General features: G+C 36.4%; 2 protein-coding genes across 18 annotated transcripts in view; one reads left to right on the forward strand and one right to left on the reverse strand.

The window, feature by feature from the left end:
- Wdpcp (WD repeat containing planar cell polarity effector) overlaps positions 1-19928 on the forward strand; it is a 527720-nt gene that overhangs the window by 153273 nt on the left and 354519 nt on the right. For 3 of the 17 annotated variants that reach the window (XR_009224964.1, XM_046423079.2, XM_058572775.1), the window contains exon 1: positions 17457-17963. The exons of 10 other annotated variants lie outside the window; for them this stretch is intronic. The gene's annotated coding sequence lies outside the window, so the exon portion shown is untranslated. Of the gene's footprint in view, positions 1-17453; positions 17964-19928 lie in introns of those variants that run through there. 4 more of the 17 variants (XM_058572752.1, XM_058572763.1, XM_058572729.1 and 1 more) reach the window with 3 other exon arrangements.
- Positions 1506-17306, reverse strand: Mdh1 (malate dehydrogenase 1). The gene is made up of 9 exons (XM_046423127.2): positions 17150-17306; positions 12122-12220; positions 11222-11318; positions 8767-8942; positions 7074-7196; positions 3822-3998; positions 3230-3343; positions 2503-2592; positions 1506-1850 (listed from the first exon to the last, which is right to left on the reverse strand). The coding sequence occupies exons 1-9, from the start codon at positions 17150-17152 to the stop codon at positions 1725-1727; spliced, it is 1005 nt and encodes a 334-aa protein (XP_046279083.1). The 5' UTR covers positions 17153-17306; the 3' UTR covers positions 1506-1724.

The following is a 19928-nucleotide window of genomic DNA, read 5'->3' on the forward strand; positions in this document are numbered from 1 at the left end:
TTTTTTTTTGTGAGAGAGAATTTTTTAATATTTATTTTTTAGTTTTCGGTGGATGCACGTCTTTATTTTTATGTGGTGCTGAGGATTGAACCCAGGGCCCCTGCGCATGCCAGGCGAGCGTGCTACCGCTTGAGCCACATCCCCAGCCGCAACAGAGTTTTAAGCACAAGCAAAACAGGCAATGGAACTGTACAAGAGAATGTGAAAATCTAGATCTCTGCTAGCTTTCATACACACAATTCTTTAGATGTAGATGGACATGATACGTTTATTGTTTTTTTTTTTTTTTTTTTTTATGTGGTGCTGGGGATTGAACCCAGTGCCTCACATGTGCTAGGCAAGCACTCTACCACTGAGCCACAACCCCAGCTTCCATACACACACTCTTTATAAAATATTTGCTTTCAAATTCTATGTGAAATCAGTTTCCATGTTTCCAATTAAATTTTCTTCTAAAGGTATGTCTGGTTCATTTTTTTTTCTTCTTTCCTGGCTAATATAAGGGAGAGAGAAGGTAATGAAAGAGGAAGCCAATACAAGGAGCAAGAGCATTTTTTCTTCCTCTCTGCCTTCTATATCTTTTTTTGGCTGATTTTTAACAAGGAGCAGTAGAAAAGAAATGTGGTTTGTAAAGTCCCAGTCCCAGCGTCATGTGAATATTGCAGGATATGTTTGGAACTGACAGAGAATAACTGAATATCTGGTACACATTTATAACAAAATTTTATTCATTCTATGTGAAATTTTGTTTTTATACTTCTAGTTAATAGTAGTTCTGAAGGCACTTTTATACAATTGTTTTTTCTAGATCATGAGAAAATGATATAAGTAATTTAAAATATCAAATCTAACCAACATCCATGAAGGGTTATCACATCAGGCTGAGAGATTTATGATATATTGAGTGTCTCTTAAGTGTAGGAAATGGATTAAGTACAAGGATGAAATGAGATACTGCCTTCTGTTCTCAATGGAAAACAAATGACTATTTGTATGACTTTCTAGTAATAAGCTTAAACTGTGGACATTATCACACATTTCTGTGGCACTTACTAGTTATTAAATATAAGTCAATTCCTTATTCTGTTAAAGAGAAATACCTCAGGGAAGATTTATTACTGTCACTTTCTTCTATCATGAAAATGACTGTTCGAATTTCATCCAATGGCATAAACTGTTAACAGAATATTTTATCAGCTAATTTTAAAATCAAATTATCCACAACACATGAACTAACTTTTAAAGTTTTAAAAACATAAGTGTTTGATGAAAGTCAGTAACCACGTTTAAAAATATATTCTAAAACAGATTCATTATCACAAGGTGAGTTGTCCTTTCTATTTAAAACTAAGAGATTTGTGCTTTAGTTTGTATTATTTCCCATCTTTATTATCTTTTCCTGGTTTAAAAAAAAAAAAATCACAACCCCTTAAGGAAGCTGAGAAATATACAAGCTTGGGTTTTCTGAATGTTAAAATTAGCTAGAAAGTAGAATCTCAAGTCACTTTCACTTGCATATATATTTTTATTTAGAATGCAGCATTAATAGCATGATGAGACCTTCACAAATCTGTACCAAGAAGCACATAATGTTTACAATGTGGTGTTTTTCACAAGTAATTTAAGTATAACTATAACATCATTATTATTTGGTACTAAAGTCAAAGACGACATTTAGATTCCTCAGTTTTGGGGCATTTAATGAAATCAAAATGATTGTCTAGTCATGCGGAGGAAAGAAATTCAAAAGCAGTTTCTTTTTCTTCTGTCAGTTCCTTTGCAGTAAGATCCATCTTCTCACGTGAGAAATCATTAATAGGGAGACCTTCAACAAATTTCCAGGTCTTATTCTGTTTGAAAATAATTTTAAATAAGAGATTAACAAACTAGAATTGATCTTCTAGCAAGCAACAACCTAGTCTGAATTTATATCTGGAGGTGTACTTGTTTTAAAATCTGATTCCAAAGAAATAAAACAGAATCCAAACTTTTTTTTCTTTTTGTAGTGCTGTGATCAAATCCAAGCTTTGTGCATGCTAAGTGCTCTATCTCTGAGCTAAACCCCCAGCCCAGAATCCAAATCTTAAAATTAGCAGATCATTTTGATTAAAAGGTAACACTTGAATTTAAAACCATTTAATCTCAAAAAATTATAAAATTAACTATTGACTTTACCATGGTTATAATAAAGAGCAACAATACTGAAAACCATTGCTTCATTTAGAAATAACATAAGATTTGTAGGTAGCTGATATTAGAGGTGTGATAATATAATTCACTTGGTGGTAAAAGTTGACTCTTGCTGTTCAGATTAATTTCAATCTTTTAATGCCCTGAAGTTGTCATATATATAATACTCAAGTTGAGGAGAAAAAATCTTGGTTATTAAAGGAATAACTTGGTTATTAAAGGAATAACTTTCTAGGCCAAATTATACCTATTTTGAGAAAAACATATATAACTACTTTCCCATAGAAGGGAAACAACTCCCAAAGACCCTACCTTGATTACAACAGGGAATGAGTAGAGCAGATCATCAGGAATACCATAGGAGTTGCCATCCGAGATAACACCCATGGACACAAATTCTCCCTAAAAAAAAAAAAAAAACCCACAAAAAACAATGTTTTCTATTTTCATGGCACACTAGGATTAGTCTACACAAACAACATGTGAACTAACAAAATTAAACCAGGTGACTTTCTTACTATGTTCCTGACTTCATTACTATATAAGGAATCAGCACCAGGTTCTTCCACGACAAGAGAACTTTCATGGATATTATCTCATTCCACTCTTTCAAATTATGTGTCAAGTAGGTCAGAAAAACATATCCTTATTTTATAGATGAGGGAGCTATTGTTCAATATTGAAGAAAAATGTTTTTCTATATATTATCATGTTTAACCCTTATAATTCTGTGAGGTAAATGTCATGTAACAGATGATAAAACAGCTCAGAAAGGTTAAATTATTTTCCCAAGGTTAGTCTGTTAGAAGGCAGCTGAGCTGGGAAATGAACCTAACCAGCTTGACCACTAAGGCTCTCGTTCCTTTTATATTACAATATCAGGGGATTAAAAAAAAAAAATATATATATATATATATATATATATATATGAAAAACACATGTATTTTATATACACACACACACATACACACACACATACATACACATATACACATATGTATGTACACACACACACACAACAGTATCACTGGGTCTTCACCTCTGGGGTTCCAAACCAGATGTCTCTGATGTGGTCAGAGATGGCTTTTGCAGCAGACATTGCACTGGACAGTTTCCGAGCCTTGATGACAGCAGCACCACGCTGTTGCACAGTCTGTGCAGGGGCAGGCAGATGTGACAGTGTTACTTGATCATAATAGCAAAATATTCATCAGTTTCAAGTTAATCTAAGGCTGCAACCATTGCTTAATGTGTTCTCTCCAATATCATGCAACTGCCTATGTTGACCTTATAAACCTAATTTGGTATAAACACCAATATTTCTGAAAAAAGAAAAGTACAAATTCCCCTAGACTGTTTACCACATTTTATACACACATGACTAGAGAGTACTATAGTTTTTCCCATTTTGACAATCAATCTCAACTGCTGTATAACATATCAGATCAGACTGGATCATGGCTTTGTAGGATCCCAGAAGAAAGTATGCAGTCCTAAGAACAACTATGAAAGACCTGCTCTCCTTAGGGATTCCCTTTCCTTTTCTTGGAGACACAAAGGACAGCAATGTGATGTGTTTCTCAAGAGTTCTTTATGCCTGGCTGTTAAGAGGACTCTCAGATTTTTCTTACCGTTATAAATTCTCCCTTGAGCCAACTGTCATTTTTCAGAGCTTCATAAACACCAACTTCCTTTCCTTGCAATTTCACCTTAGCATGATTGACATCTGGATACTGAGTTGAGGAATGGTTTCCCCAGATAATGACATTCTTTACATCATCAGCAGTTACACCAAGTTTAAGAGCAATCTAGTTGAATTTAAAAAAAACAAAACAACACACCATTTAACAGCTCAGAAAGGTTAGACAAATTATTTTTAGTTAAAATTGTGGCCTGTTTGACAAAGGTCTTTAAGATAAAAAGTTTCTGAAACTTCAGGAGAGCACAGAATTATATTGATTTGTAAAAAATGTAACTTGAGATACTTTTTACCAAATCCCCTTAAATGGCAGCTTCAACTCTTCATTGTCAGCTTCAATAGCCCCTAAGCTTCTCCCCCCTATAGGCCTCCTTGGCTCCCTTTAACTTAAAGCTAACCAGCAAAGGTCAGGTACTATGCACCCAGTGGGTGTTGTTTCTGAATGTCATTCATACCAGAGTTAGTCTAAATTAACATCTCCCCAGGACAATAGCTCCTGGCTTCCTTAGACACTTGCGTTTGTCATATAGGTCTGTTATCTCCAGACCTAGTAATTTCCTTCCCCCTAATCCCAGCCAGCTGGCATTACTGTCAAATTACCTTGTCAGCAGACACATACAGCTCTGGTTTGCAAGTATACAGGGGAGTCCTGCAGGTGAGAAATAGTCACCAGATAGCAAAGCCTGCTGAGTTTCAAAACAAATTATGTAAGACTAGTAACCATTCGTGTTAGAAAAAAATAATCTTTGGGTTTGCTGTTTTCTCATTGGGTATAACTTCTATAAGAGGAAGAAATTGCTTCTTTAAAAACTTCTTAAGAGCTCCCTTCCGCTGTGCCAGACTGATGTGCTAACCAAGAGCCTGTGGATAACAATGTGTGCCAAAAGTGATGGTTAAAGTTTGATGAGACAGCTTCTTCCCTCTTGGCTTATTCATGACTTTTGCCCTCACAAGTAAAACTGTTCAGCAGCTGGGACAGAGTCTCACTCAGTAATATCCCTGGAAGCAGAATTTTCCAGTATCTGTTTCTACTGAGGCCTCAGATGAAACAGCAAAGGGGATTACCAGTGTCATTATTTTACCTTTTTCCTTTCTGTAGAAACTATGTAACCACCTGGCAATCTGGAGTGTACAACTACAATACATCCTTTCCTTTATAACTTCATTGTACTTAAGACTCCTACAACTAGTCATTCACACAAATTACCATTTCTTTTCAGCCACCAGACCCTGCTAACAGCTTAAGGCCTCTCATGGAATATTTGTATTTCAAGTTTGCTATCCAATGACCTCCTTAATTAACTAGAATGTTGAGGGAGCTATTTCCAAGATGAGGCTCTTTTCAACTTTAGGCTGTAACCCTTTTAATAATAAAACCAAAATAAATAATAATAGCAGTCAACCTTTACTACATTTGACTCCGTGACATGTACCATGTTAAAGGCTTAAAATGGATCTTTTCTCATCCAATCCTCATAACAATTCTCTGAGGTAGATATAATTATTATTTTATAGCTTAAATATTCATTCTCAAGGTCACAGAGCTAGTAAGTCATTTGATATCATTATGTAATAACATGCACAAGGGTTTGATTTAGACTCAGGCAAACCTAGGATACTCTATCATTTACTAGCTGTATGACTTTGAGTAGGTTCTCTGATCTCTCTGGGCCTCTAATCTTTTACCTGTAAAATAAGGATAATAATAGATAGTTCTGTGGTACTATAAGAAACAATGAAAAATTACTTGCAGAGCATTCAGCTTATAATAGAAACTTTACGAATGTAAATTCTTTTCTTTTCCACTAAGCATTCCAGAGCTGGAAGATAACTGTCAGTTTAAGACAGTGGTTTTTCAACTCACACCATTTTCTGGTTAATAAATACAGTTTGCTTAAAACAAAATAAAGTTTTCATCTATAAAGAAAAAGCACTACATTCATAGATCTATCTAGCAATGATGGATGAAGAAGGATGGCCAGAAAAGTGATAAGAAAAAGGACAGAGGCTATATCTGAGAACTACAACTTTTATCATGACTTCCAAGGGCACCAGGACCAGTTAGATCCGAGGAAGCTGAGAAAACTAGCCTGGATGAGTGGCCTAGCTCTGAATTTTTTGAAGCTTTGTTAATCTCCTGGTCACTCACTCCTTGGCAAATTTATTCAAGGTGCTAATGAGTAAGGAAAATTAATAATAATTAAAATCTAGCTCCTATGTAGTAAAAGCAGGAAATTTTATGGAACACACAGACACACAATATTTGAAAGATATAAAACCGAAAACTAAATTAAATATAAAATTAAAATCAAAATTTGGCTGGGTGTGGTAGCCCATGTCTGTAACTTGGGAGGTGGAGGCAGGAGGATCACAAGTTCAAGACCAGGCTCTGAAACTTGGTGAGACCCTGTCTCATAATAAAAGTGAAAGAAAAAAGGGCTGGGGATGTTGCTCAGTGGTAGAGCGCCCCTGGGTTCAATTCCCAGTACCTCAAACAAAAAACCCCCAAACAAGCAAAAAAGTGAATGTGATTGCTTAGCTCCAAGAAAGGAGAATCACACAACTACATAAAACTTGAGGGGCTGGGATTGGGGCTCAGTGGTAGAGCGCTTGCCTAGCACGGGTGGGGCCCAGGTTCGATCCTCATCACCACATAAAAATAAAGGTATTGTGTTGTGTCCATCTACACCTAAAAAATAAATTAAAAAAAAACAACAAAAAACTTGAGTTTTTAAAATGATCTCTTATGTATCTGACAAAATTAAACTAAATTATGTATCATCATGGGGTAATTATTTATACTAGTAATTAATTTTTTAAAAAATATTTTTTTTAGTTGTCAATAGACCTTTATTTTATTTATTTATATGCAGTGCTGAGAATCGAACCCAAGGTCACACATGTGCTAGGCAAGCACTCTACCACTGAGCCACAACCCCAGCCCTAATAACTAATTTTTAACTACTACTTGAAATTTTAACTATTTAAATGTAGTTAGCAACTGAAATAGTTTTTAAGAGAATAGGCTTCCTAACAAATTTAATAATAATTTAACTTTAATAACTACTAAACAACAACAACAACAAAAAACAACAAAAGTACAAACTAAGATTCAGTTATTTTAAAAATGAAAGAAAATGGTTTTAAATCTAAAATTCATAAATTTAAAAGACATTTTTCTCACTTGAGATTTAGCTCGGTTATGATCCAAACGAGTTAAGCAACTGAAGTTCTCCTTGGGGATGGATGGAGCTGACTTAGCGGCAGTCAGGCAATTGGTATTTGCTGGGTTTCCCACAACGATGACCTAGGATGACAGAGAAGAGTTATGGAATGTATACTTATTAAACTATCTTAGAATTCCACTGAAATGTGTTAACTGGTAGTTTGTATATCAAGCCCAAATGAACTAAATATACATAATTATCATTGTAGTTTGTATCATCCCTTTGAAAGCATTTTGACTTGTTAGTGTTTGGTGTGACTACTGAAAACATTTTTTTTTTTTTTTTTTGATAGAGCCACTGTTATGTATATAAGTTACTTTCTATTTGGCAATGTCCAAGACTTAAGGTGCATTTCTTTCTGTTTGTGTGTGAAAACAGACACAGAATTTATTTAACTTACTATAAAAACTATGTAAAGTAAGACCCCATTTCAGAGTTTGATTCATTCATAACATTTTCCTTCTTTTTGAGTTTATTTTAAGAAAACAATTTGTCTCCATGAACTGAAAGTAATTATTCCCTAAATTTGCCCAATTCTAAGAATTGCTTGGGCTATTTGCTAAAATACAGATTATCATCCTTTTCCCCCTCCTAGATCTACTGAATCAGTCTTCAGGAGAAAATGCTTCAGGCTTTTTTTTTTTATATTGGGGAGGTTTAGTCAACACTGAATTACAGCACAGGAAAATGTATATATGGGTTTTTAGTGATAAGAATCTTACGCATAAGGCCCTGAGTTCAGTCTTTAACACCACATAAAGAAAGAAAGATATTGTGTCCATCTACAACTGAAAAAAAAAATTTAAAAAAAAAAGAAACTTTATTTTGAATTACAGAAAAGCTGCAAGCCTATTACAAGGATAGACTCCCATAACCCCTTTATTCAGATTCTCCAATTTGCTCCATCTTTAAGACTCTCTTTCTACACATAAACTGTAATCTTTTTTTGGTCCTTTTGAGAACAAGGTTCAGTTAAGATGCTCCATGGTCCCTAAGTACTCCAGTGCCAGTGAATACCTTCCCCAAACAAGGACACTTTGCAGAGATGGAATTACTATGCAAACAATACCACAAATCCAAAGCAGCCTGGATTTAAGCAGCCTGAACAATCTTTATCTTTTACTAAAAGTACTGAGGATTTCTATCCAATTCATTTCTATTATTTTCTGTTAACTATTTCAAATAAAAATCTGTATCAAACAAAAATGCAGACACCTATGAAGTGTCACAGATAGGACATTTTATTTGCCATCTTGAAAAATTTTTCTTCTTTTTTGATATTAGGGATTGAACCCAGGAGTGCTTTACCACTGTGCTTATATCCCCAGACCATTTTATTATTTTTTAAAAATTAATTTATTAAAAAATTCTTTTAATATATATTTATTTTATTCATTTATTTATATGTGGTGCTGAAAATTGAACCCAGTGCCTCACACATGCTAGGCAAGTGCTCTACCATTAAGCCACAACTTCAGCCAAGACCTTTTTATTTTTTTAGTTTGAGATAGGGTCTTGCTAAGCTGCTAAGGCTGGCTTGGAACTTGTACTCCTCTTGCCTCAAAATTTTTTTTTTCTTTTTGTTTAAATAAATTTTCTTATACCTTTTTGAAAAACCCAATGAAATACATGTTGGTTACTTTAACTCACCTTAACTGACTTCTTAGCATATTTCTCCAAGGCTGCACCCTGGCTTTTGAAGATTTTCACATTTGCTTTCAGTAAATCTTTCCTCTCCATGCCTTCCCTTCTTGGCATGGAGCCCACAAGAACAGCAACATCCAGGTCTTTGAAGGCAACCTCTTCTTCATCAGTTGCAATGACATCTGTGCACACGGCAAACAATAGGCTAAGCTACTTAAATACTCAAGTCTGAAATTTTCTTTTTCATACTAAATCTACTTATTCTGTCACCAAAGTGAAAACAAATAGCAATGTTTATTTATTCATATCACATTGATACAACTTGTAGGGGTCAAGAAAGACAACATATTAATATAATCACCTTAACATGGCAAAAATGTTAATAAATTTACTTTGCTTTTCCTATTTCCAATAATTAATTCAACTTTAAATCTTCTATACCTATTATTTTTTTAGTCACATATGATATAAGGTATAACATAACTCTGAAGCAACATTTATTATTTGCACTTATTAACAGAGATAACAAAAGAGCAACTAATGCACTAACCTTTAAATTATAATTACCTCAAGATCTAGGATACGAATTATGAATTAAAAAAAGTTAATGTTAATCAAGGAGTATTGTGCTAGGAATAATGCTAGGAAATTTATATTATCAAAATTTTGTCTTCTCATTTTAGAGATGAAAAGAGCTTTAAAGAGACTAGTTAGTCACCATGTTAAGATAGTGAGGAAGGCTATAATTCCCACCTATGTCAGTCTAGACCATGCTACAGTGTCAGTTCAATAAACATACACGATTTGCTTTTTGATGGAAGAACATGTATCTTTCCTTTCCTTTGTTGATTGTATTAGAAAGGTCATGACTGAGATTTGGCATTTCCTTTGGTAAATTTTTAGGCCAGTGGACTGGTGTCAGTTGGACTGTAAGTCCCCGAATGGGCACATGCAGGAAGACAAGTTAGAAAAAATACCCAGCTTCCCCTTCCCAGCCACACATTCTCATTTGCAGAATGTTCCCGGTTATATTTATACCTTTCAGAGAACAAACTGGGCCCATTACAGAGCAGAGGGAACTCAGCAGAGAAGGGAATGCAAATGGGAAACAGCAAAAGAAGAAGCTGATTTGGAAAAAATTGTAGGTAAGAAGGGAACCAGCAAAAAAGCTGGTTTCTACAAAAAAAATTGTAGGTAAGGAAAGGGAACCAGCAGAAAAGCCCAATCATGTATTCTTTTACAGAACCATGCAACCAAACAATTTTGATGGTAGAGTATCTATTTTAGTATATGTCTACTGAAGAGATACATGAATATTAAGAAGGCTTCTTTTTAGGGATATGTATATATTTTGTTTTGTGCAAACTTCTGAGTATCACTAATCTTTTTAAAAAAATTTTTTTAGTTATACAATGTTTGTTTACTTTTATGTGCATTGAACCCAATGCCTCACATGTGCGAGGCAAGCGCTCTGCCACTGAGCCACAACCCCAGCCCCAGTATCATTAATCTTTATGAAAAGAAAAAGACTATAATGGAGATATAGTTAAAGAAAAATATTTAAATTAGTTTATAATCTGACCTGATATTTTAACAAACTTTTCAATCAGATTTAAGACTTCTGTCTTATGAGTAATGTTCAATAATTCTCTAAGGTGAACTCCTGTGGGTTTTTACAAACTGTGTAGTATATGATTAGGACAATTTATACTATGTCTCAACCTGACAATGGGCAGATGGAACAGGACCATATATGTGGGATCAACTAATTTTCAAGGCAGTGTATGGCTCTGGAGGATATGCTTCAGAATTAGTTTTCCATTAAGGAGGTGTGACTATTAGCATTTAAATAGACATTATATCACAACACAATGTAGATAATCTCAGGTATATGTAATTCTTGTGTGATATTATGCCTAATTAGTATAATAATAATAAATTATATATAGACATGTTGAAGAAAAAGTAGCTTTTTACTTGACAAATTGTTTCTCACTTTTACCCTTATTTACTATTGTGTACATGTTAAAAAGTAGTTATAGCTTGGGTTGGGGTATAGCTCATGGTGAGTGCCTGCCCAGCATGCATGAGGCCCTGGCTTTGATCCCTAGTATCCTCCCCCTCCAAATCTATAGTTCAGAAAACAAAATGAAATACTTTCATGAAATAATTTCTAATTAAGTCTCTTCAGCAAAAATATAAAATCTATTTTTGTTAAGACATATAATACCCTTTTTCATTTCCTTTTGTGGAACTGGGGATTGAACACAGGGGCTCTACCACTGAGCTATAGCTCCAGACCTTTAAAAATATTTTTTAAAAAAATTTGAGGGTCTTGCTAAATTGCCTAGAGTGGCCCTGAACCAGTGGTTCTCCTGCCTCAGTCTTCTGAGTCTTCTAAGTCTACTCAGTCTTCTGAGTAGCTGGGATTATGCAGGTTAAAGCTGACTTTCTAACTCACCTTTCAGGAGGGGAAGGGCACAGTCTTGCAGTTCCATTAGGACACCATTGAGAACACTCATCATGGGAGTGACATCCAGCAGCACAAGAATGATAGGCTGCCAAACAGCAAGGACAGCATTCGTCAGTGTAGGTTTTTATCATTTAGTCACAAAAAGCCCTTTCAAAGTTTTTGTTTGTGTGTGTATGTATAAAAGTTTTATTCATTAGCCATAGTAATTACATTAGGAGCTCAGTTTTCTAACATTGCCACTTTGAGAATAAGAAAGGCCATAAAACCAGCTATTATTTGGTAACAGAAACAGCAAAAAGTAATCATCTATAATGAATTTTTAAAAAGTACATAAAAGGAGTCTCACAGCTTGCTCCTATTGTTGATAGTTGTATATTTGATTTCATGGTTACTAAGTACAATATCTGACATGAGGGAAGAGCTCAGTATCTGTGAGTGAGAAAAAATATTTTAGTGTATTTATCAGATTTGCTAGAATTAGGGTGTCTGCTTCCAATTTAGAAGCAGATTTTCTGTCTATTTTGGTTCAAAAGAAGACCATTTATGAACAAGGAAGTGCTGATTCAGCAACCTTCTCACAGAGCTCCAACTAAGCAGTTACTATCCTTAGTGATATCCTATATTGACTAGCACCTGCTGGTTGCACCAGGTTAATTAAATACAGTACAAAGGAAACTATTTTGCAAAGTAAACTGATTTGCAAACTATTTTCACTGTCTACAGGGATGCCTATAAATACTTTACCAGCTTCAGTTTATAGCAATGCACCTTTTACATTTATTGGGACTATTCATTTCTTTACCATTTTATAATTTGTTTGCAACTAAATACAGGATTTTATTAACAACAGTCTTACTCTAATGCCAAGATTTATAGACATGCCCCTACCTGGTCTTTACCAAAGACAGATCCATTTCCAATACTGTACAACAGTGAATAAGCAATTTGACCAGCTGCTCCAGTCACAAGGACTCTAATTGGTTCAGACTGCAATGAAAAAGACCCATATAAGTTATAAGTCTCTTCACACCAGGTTTAGTAGAAAATTAGCTTATTGGCTTGTTTCAGTAAATATAACACACACAAATCAACTGAGAAATTTCCAGAACATGTGTCTTTGGCTGGGTTGATGTGGTGTTATTTAACTCTCTCTGTATAGGGAACACAAAGTGTTAGCCTGTATTTACTTACATAATCCTATCCTTTTTTTTTTTTTTTGATATGTTACCACTAAAATAGGCCTAACAACGTCAGTGTGTGCAGTATGTATGTGGTGATACAAACCCTGGCTGGCAAGAGCCTTTCAAAACCTTATTATGCAAATCTCCCACTCCCATCTGCTTAGTAGAATTCTTCACACAAGGAAGAACAGAAACAGTGGTCAAAACTTTCCATTTACATTGAGTCAAAATATTTAATAAGACATTTATGTTTCAACTTAATTAGATGTAGGAGGAAAAATAAGCCTTTTTTTATTTAAGGAGAAAAAAGAGAATATGATAATATCTGGACTAAATAAATTTTAATACTAAACAGGAATAAAAGACAATGGCAACATGTGCTGATTGTTGACAACCTGATTCTAAAGGAAAAATTACATTTAAAAGGAAGGAGAAAGTAAGTATACAAAGAGTACAACAGTTATAATAGAGACAAGTAGCCTTATAGGTTTCAATAAAACCTGAATATAATAAGACACATGGACAAAAATAATAACTGATATTCATAAACTCAAAGTCATTAAAAAATAAAGGTAAATTATGCCCAGAGAATTAAAGAAGTAGAATCAAGGTGACTATTTTTTTTTTTCCTGACAATGCTGGGTAAATCCACTTCTACTCCTTGTCACCCTAACCGTACCTGCATGGAGAAGTGGCTTATGGAATTGACTTAGGGCAGAAGAAGCATTTGATTTCTTTTTATTTAAAATTCCAGATTAGTCACATGTCTGAGATGGAAAGAGGATGGATGATCTTGAAGGATCCTTAACCTTAACTGTGAGATCTGAAGGTCAGCAGTGCTCAGTCACATGGTACCCACAGAAGCCAAAGGAAAAGTTCAGGAAAGTGTATACTCTTGAAGAGAAATGAAACTGATCATAGTAGGCTATACAGAGAAATAACCAGACAGAAGTAGGAAAAAAGAGGAAGAGAGGAAGGCAGAGAGGGAGAGAGAGAGAAGGAAAACACACTAAGGATAAAGTAGAAAGATTTTTCCCTGTTTATCTGGGTCTTTTCCCTGCCTTTTTTACTAACTTTCCCCCCGACTTTCATATCTCTAAATATACAAATATAATAATCTCTTAAATTAATCATTTTGATAAACATGACACAAAATATTTTTTTGCTGATCTGTCATTACTAGGATAATAGTAATGACATTACTAGGATAAATAGTAAAGACTATTGCTATTTGCAGAAAAATTATTAAAAGCTTATATATCTATTTTTTTCATTTTATCATTTTCCCCCTCTTCCTTCAAGTCAAGTAAAGTAGATGAAAAAAATGAAAGAGGAAGAAATAATTCCCTCCTGCCCCTTTATAATGCAAGTTCCTTAAAGCTGGGGGTTTGTCTATTTCATTTACATTGTCATTTTTTTGTCTACTATATTTACTGTTATATCCTAACTAACTAGAATATCTGGCATGTAGTTGGAGCTCAAATATTTGTAAAAGAACTACCAAAATGATAGAAATCTATAAGAATTATTTGGAAGCATATCAAACATGCTTTAAAAACATATTAAAAGATATTTTATTCTCACATACTTGCTTTGAGAAGGCTAGAAACTTAAGGACCATAAGTTTCAGCTATAGTGAGTGAAACTACTTAAGCCACTAGTTCTAATGTGTCTTATCAATCAAGTGAAAAACTTATTTAATTAATTCACTAAACAATATCATTGAATCCCTATCATGTACTTGCTACTACTGTAGGCAAGGGATCCATTAACAACCATCTGAATTTAGAAAGGGGATAAGCCAATTCTCTAAAACAGAAAGCTAGAAGCAGTAAAGAGTAGTAATTAAGAGATGGCCTCTGGAGCCAAAGTTTCTGGACTCAAGTCCTGGCTCCACAACTCATTAGCTGTATGCTCTTGTGCAAGTTACTTAACCTCTTTGGGCTTATAGGGCTCTGCCACCACAAAATTTTCCTCTAAGAATTCTTATAGTCTGTGGTCTTCTATTTACATATTTGCTACACTCTACTAGACCCTGAAGCCCCCTTAAGAGCAGTATGTGTTTGACTCAAATTTGCACTCTAATATAATGTGAAAGAATGAAAGTAAGGGTAAAGAAAAATATAAATATATGCTACTTCAATGGAAAGCAAGTTGGGATAATAAAAAGTTCATTCTCCTAGAAAGTCAGGCAGATGGCAAAACAGAATAATGCAGCCAATTTTAGGAATTAATAACAGTCCTTACTAAAAGGGTTGTGGCCAACTAATGAACGGCTCATTTCACCGCAGGAGTTTCCTTCTCTTTGGGCAAATTATTTTCACAGGTAGGCAACTTCACCTTGTTAACAGTAGTATGAAACCTATGTAGTCTGGATGTTTGATGATAACTGGGTAAAGCAAGCACATATTTGGTTCTTACTCTTCTTCTGCAACATTACAACTGACAAGTGGGAAGGTAGGCAAACCCGCTGACTTTTCACACTGTTACAGAGTGAACATAGGTGGCTATTCTTTGCTCAGCTATCTGGGCAGTCTGCCAAGATCCATGAAGGAATGTCTTTGCTCTTGGCAGGGCACTAATAACCTTCTTGCAAACCAGGTTCTCTCTTGAGAATGTGCTAAAATCTCAGTTATGAAACTTGAATTTAAGTGTTTTTTCTGTTATTTCATGGAAAAAACATGTATTCTTTTTTTTACTCCCTAGTTTGCATGTATTTCTAATTTACATAGATTCTGTAATGTGAAAGAGAAGCAGTCCCATTCAGATTCCTTCAGTTATTCTTGCTGTTACTCCCTATTGACACAAGCAAAGAATTTCCTCCTTTAAAATTTGCTTTGATGGGCTGAGGCTGTAGCTCAGTGACAGAGCACTTGCCTAGCATATGTAAGGCACTGGCTTAGATAGATCCTTGGCACCATATAAAAATAAATAAAATAAAGGCATTCTGTCCATCTACAACTACAAAAAACAATTTTGCTTTGAATTGGATTACAAAATATGGCTCTTTTCTAAATCAGTGATTGTTCACATGCTTTCTGAGTTGGGAAGATCCTAAGTCATGTGAGACAACAAACTGACAGAATTCTTCCTCATGAACTATCTCTGGCACCCCAGTGACCTTCCAAGGGTGAGGCCTGGCTCAGTCTACTGTGCAACAGAAACAAAACAAGAATAGGGGCCTTGGATTTCTCTGTGACCTTGCAAAAGTCATTTGACCTCACCAGGCTACATTTTAAGATTAAATGAAAATAATCTTCAATTCCTTTCCAATTTTAGAATTCTAAGGAATAAAGCTATTAGGTCATCCACATGTTGATAATACACTTGTGTTTATATTCACAATATGATTGTGTCTTCATCTAGAATCTCAGTACTAAAAATAAATTTTTAGAATGACTTGGTAAGTATATGACACAATAATGGTAAAAAGGAGAGACCCTTAATGCAAATTGTTGTGTGACCTTGACAAGTCATGTTCTCTCTGGGTCTCAATAAACTCAATTTAAATATATTAAGCGGGGATGTTTGTCAAGATGACCTTTAAAAGGCTTCATCCAGTTCTAAAGTGACAAAGTCTGGAAGTACTCTGATAATAAGTACCTCTGCGCTTCCTTGCTAAAATAATTAATATAGAAACTACTGAAATCATAACTTAAATGAGTAATAATGTCATATGACAAAATAATAAGGAAACACTTATTTGGAATTAGTAGTGGTCCCCAATCACCTTAAAGAGATGGAAGGAGTAATGTGCCCTTGCCTGAAAACATGTATTTTCAGGTTCTGGGAAATTTCCAATTCACGCAAACATTTCCTCACACTCTCCACTCATTTTCATATTTTGAGATAAATGGGAAAAATATTTCCAAATATAAAAATACAAACACTGAAGCAACTTCCCTCCATCTGATGGCAAATGTCACCTTCAAACAGTGCGCAGATTATTCCTACGTCAGTTTCCTCGCCCCGCCTCCCCCTTCAGCAGAGACAAGATATGGAGACCTAGGGTGCACGTTTTCAATGACAAGATGGTTACATTGTATTACATTTAAATGCAGTGCTTCTGGAATCCATAACAGAACAGTAAAGAATATCTGCACTAGTTACTTGGCTAGTGATGCAAACGAGCTCTGGCATTATAACGGACATCAATGACAGGTTTTAACATTTTGAGAAATTAGATATGGCGGCAACACGTCTCCTGAAAACGTAGATCGTAATCTGGAGCACCTGGTGAAATCCTGCCTTAACAGTCGAAGGCCTTTTGCTTTCAAGGGCTTTGTGATTGAAGCCCTTAAATACTTTGGGACGAGAGAGAAGAGAGAGGAGAGAGAGAGGAGAGAGAGAGAGAGAAAAGAGAGGGAGGGAGAAAAAGAGGTTAGGATTCAACTAACTCCTCCTTTCCATCAAACCCCATCGTCCTTATCAAGCTCTACATAATTCTTCAGAGAAAATCAGAACTTGAATTCCATCCCCTCGGCAAGCAGCAGGATCGAGATCGCGCCTCTCCAAGGACAGTGATATCTCCAGAGCCCTTTGAAGAGGCCCCCAGGTGCATATCAACCCCTTCCCAATTACTGGAATACTGCGTCAATCCCCAAATAAAAGTCAGGGCGTTACAAACGGCGCTAAAGACAGCGACTTGCATGGCTGCAAAAGTCCGTCAAGCGCAAGAAACCTCATACAAGGGTGCAAAGGCTAGACACGGGCAGGAACCCGGGCCCACACTCACCATGATTGAAAACTGCGCGGACAATTCCTGCACCTGCAAAACGAGCTGCAAAGAGTCAGGTCACCTCCACCGCGGAATCGACACCAGGAGGGCGTGCGGTGGCAGCCTGAAAAAGCTCGGCTGCGGCCGCGGCGTCTTCTGGGAAACGTAGTTCACGCTAACTCTGCTCTGGCCCAACCTCCGAAGCATTTCCTTAGTGTTGAACTACACTTCCCGAAACCAGAGGGTCTGTTGACGTCCTTCTCCTTGCGCTCTTAGCCGGTTGTAAAGTAGTCCCTGACTGGGAGCTTCTGATTGGAGGATGATTATGAGCGGAGGGTTTGACCTCCGGAGGGGAAAAGACGGCCTGTGGCACTCTACAATTGGCGGGAGGGAAGGCGTGTGTGACTGGAAGGAGGAGAGACAGACTCTTAGCGACAACACCCACACGCGCGCTACTGAGACCTTAGCCCCTGCTGAGGCTAAACGTGGGCGGTACAGAGGCCTTCCGCTGCGTAAAGCCGGCTCGACCCGGAAACAAAACCTTTTAAAAACATTGTACACGCTCCGGAGGGGCGGGGGCGTTGGAAATGTCGGGAAGACCAGATAGCTTCGCAGGTTGCTAGGCGACGAGGCGGGAGTACCTGAGCGAACTGTGAAAGCTAAGGCTCCCAGACCCCCGAGACCTAGAGCGAACACCGCGCCCTCCTCGGTCCTCCCTCACTTTGCTGGGAGTCCTGTACCTTGGGTGGCGTCCGGTGACGAGGAGAAAGTTTGTGGGGACGCCCCCTCCCAGGCGACTTAGGACTGCACGTTTTCAGCACTCCGGAGTCAGGTGAGCCCTGGCCTCAAAATGAGAAATTTTCTTTTTACTTTAGCGCCCAGAATGCTGCTGTGCGCCATCCAGTATTGCTTTCTCTGGGGTGCAGCTACACCCAGAGGGTACCCTGAAGCTCGCGGGTGGAAATGCTACCGTATTCTGGAGTGAATAGTGTCTTAGAGTTTGCGCCCTATCTCCGCTATAAAACGTAGCTCTTCCAAAGTTAAATCAAAAATATTTATTGAGTCTTTGTGGGAGGTGAGCCCCTCTTCCCAGCAACTTGCATTCCACGGATCTTTCTTTGCCCTCCTTGAACGTTGACACTTTCACCCATCCTCTCTTTAGCAACTAGATGCACTTTACATCACTTTATCCCTTAAAATTATGCCAAATCTGCATATTTGAGGAAAGAGTGGCAGCTGAATGGGAGACACTAGTTGTTTCAGGTAGAATATCAGCTGTTAGAACATTTAAGAGGTAGGTTTTTATTTAAAAGTAAAGCTGCCCATAAGACATTCAGGGCTGTCTGAAAGCTTGTTTGGTGTGGATATTGAAAGGAAGGTGTGCTGCTCTGCCATAGTATTCCCAACAAAATGAATAAAATATCTTTATTGGATAACATTGGTATAACTTCTGAGTTTTATCGCTGGTAAATGAGTGCCAAGTGATATCTTTCTATTTTTCTCCATTTCATTTTTGAAAGATTTACTATTCGGGGGAAAGAAATATAAAGCCGTGCTTTCCTAGGTGATCCTTCAATAGCATTTATCATATTTACATGTCTCCTCTTTGAATCACTGTATTCATTCAGTTTTCAGATAACATACTTTTCTGATTTTCCTCTTGTGTTACTGATTGCCCTTTCTCAGTCCTTCCAAGGTTTTTTTTTTTTTTTTTTTTTTTTAAAGCTCTGATCTCTTAACTTTGGAGTGCCTGTTTTCTTCTCTGTCTACACACTTAATCCTTAAGTGAACTCATTCATGAGTTGTATCACTTCAAATGCTACCTCTGTTTTAAAAATTCCCAAATTTGTTTCTAGTCTGGTATTTCAGGGGTATGTCTAAACTACTTATTAGGTCCACTTGATTTTTCTAATAAGCATTATTTCTATTGTTTTACAGTATTTCCTACTGTGTACGGAAGTATAACCCTCTTTGAAACAAATAACATGACTTGCTCCAGTTCTATGATGTTGGTTGTGGATGAGATTACCAGATTTCAAACTGTAGGGTAGAAATGACTGGTTAGATGAAGAACTTACTTTTTTGTAAGGGTTATTAGTCTGATTCATAGACTGAAATCTCCTGTTTTCAGGAAAAACTCGTCTGTTTTGGAATCTGTCTGCTTCCTTAAAGTTTCAGTTTGATTGTTGTTTAGAATAAGTGGGTTTGATCAGTTAGGGTCTAGTGCAGGAGCTCAGTCCAAAACATCACTATCCTCCCCGCTCCCCATAATTTTTGTTTAAAAAGGAGAGGAGAAAAATTCTCTAAACATATTCATTGCCATTACACACATTGAACTTTAGTCAAACTACCTGCTATTGCCTGAAAATATACTCTACTTTTCTGCCTCCATATTTTATGTGTGCTTTTTCCTCAACTGCAATCTTATCCTACATTTCTGCCTATTAAAATTCATTCCACCAGGCGCTTTTCAAATACTTTGACCTTTGTGACGCCTTCATGGAAAAAAATTCAAGCATACACAAAATAAAGGTAATATAATTTTCTGAATCCACTGTTCTGCTTCATTAATTATTACCATTTTGCCTTCCTTCCTTCCTTTCTTCCTTTCTTTTATTTCTCTCTCTTTCTCTCTCTCTCTCTCTCTCTCTGGTGCTGGGAATTGAATGCAGGGCCAATCCTTGGGTGCGTGCTAAGCATGAGCTTTTACCACTGACCTGCAACCTCCACCCTACGTTTTTTGAAAATCTTCCTTTCTCTTCCTCTTTCCCAACATTTTTCAAGCATTCAGAAAAGC

The sequence above is a fragment of the Marmota monax genome, unplaced genomic scaffold, assembly GCF_021218885.2.
Source record: "Marmota monax isolate L192 unplaced genomic scaffold, Marmota_monax_Labrador192_F-V1.1 WCK01_AAM20220418_F8-fsc00015, whole genome shotgun sequence".
Lineage (NCBI taxonomy): Eukaryota > Metazoa > Chordata > Mammalia > Rodentia > Sciuridae > Marmota > Marmota monax.

Coding starts and splice junctions, on each gene's coding strand:
- Mdh1 (XM_046423127.2), bottom strand. Junction 8,943..11,221: donor TGCCCTTCCCCTCCTGAAAG/GTGAGTTAGAAA, acceptor CCGTGTGCACAG/ATGTCATTGCAACTGATGAA. Junction 3,999..7,073: donor ATAACCGAGCTAAATCTCAA/GTGAGAAAAATG, acceptor AAATTCAACTAG/ATTGCTCTTAAACTTGGTGT.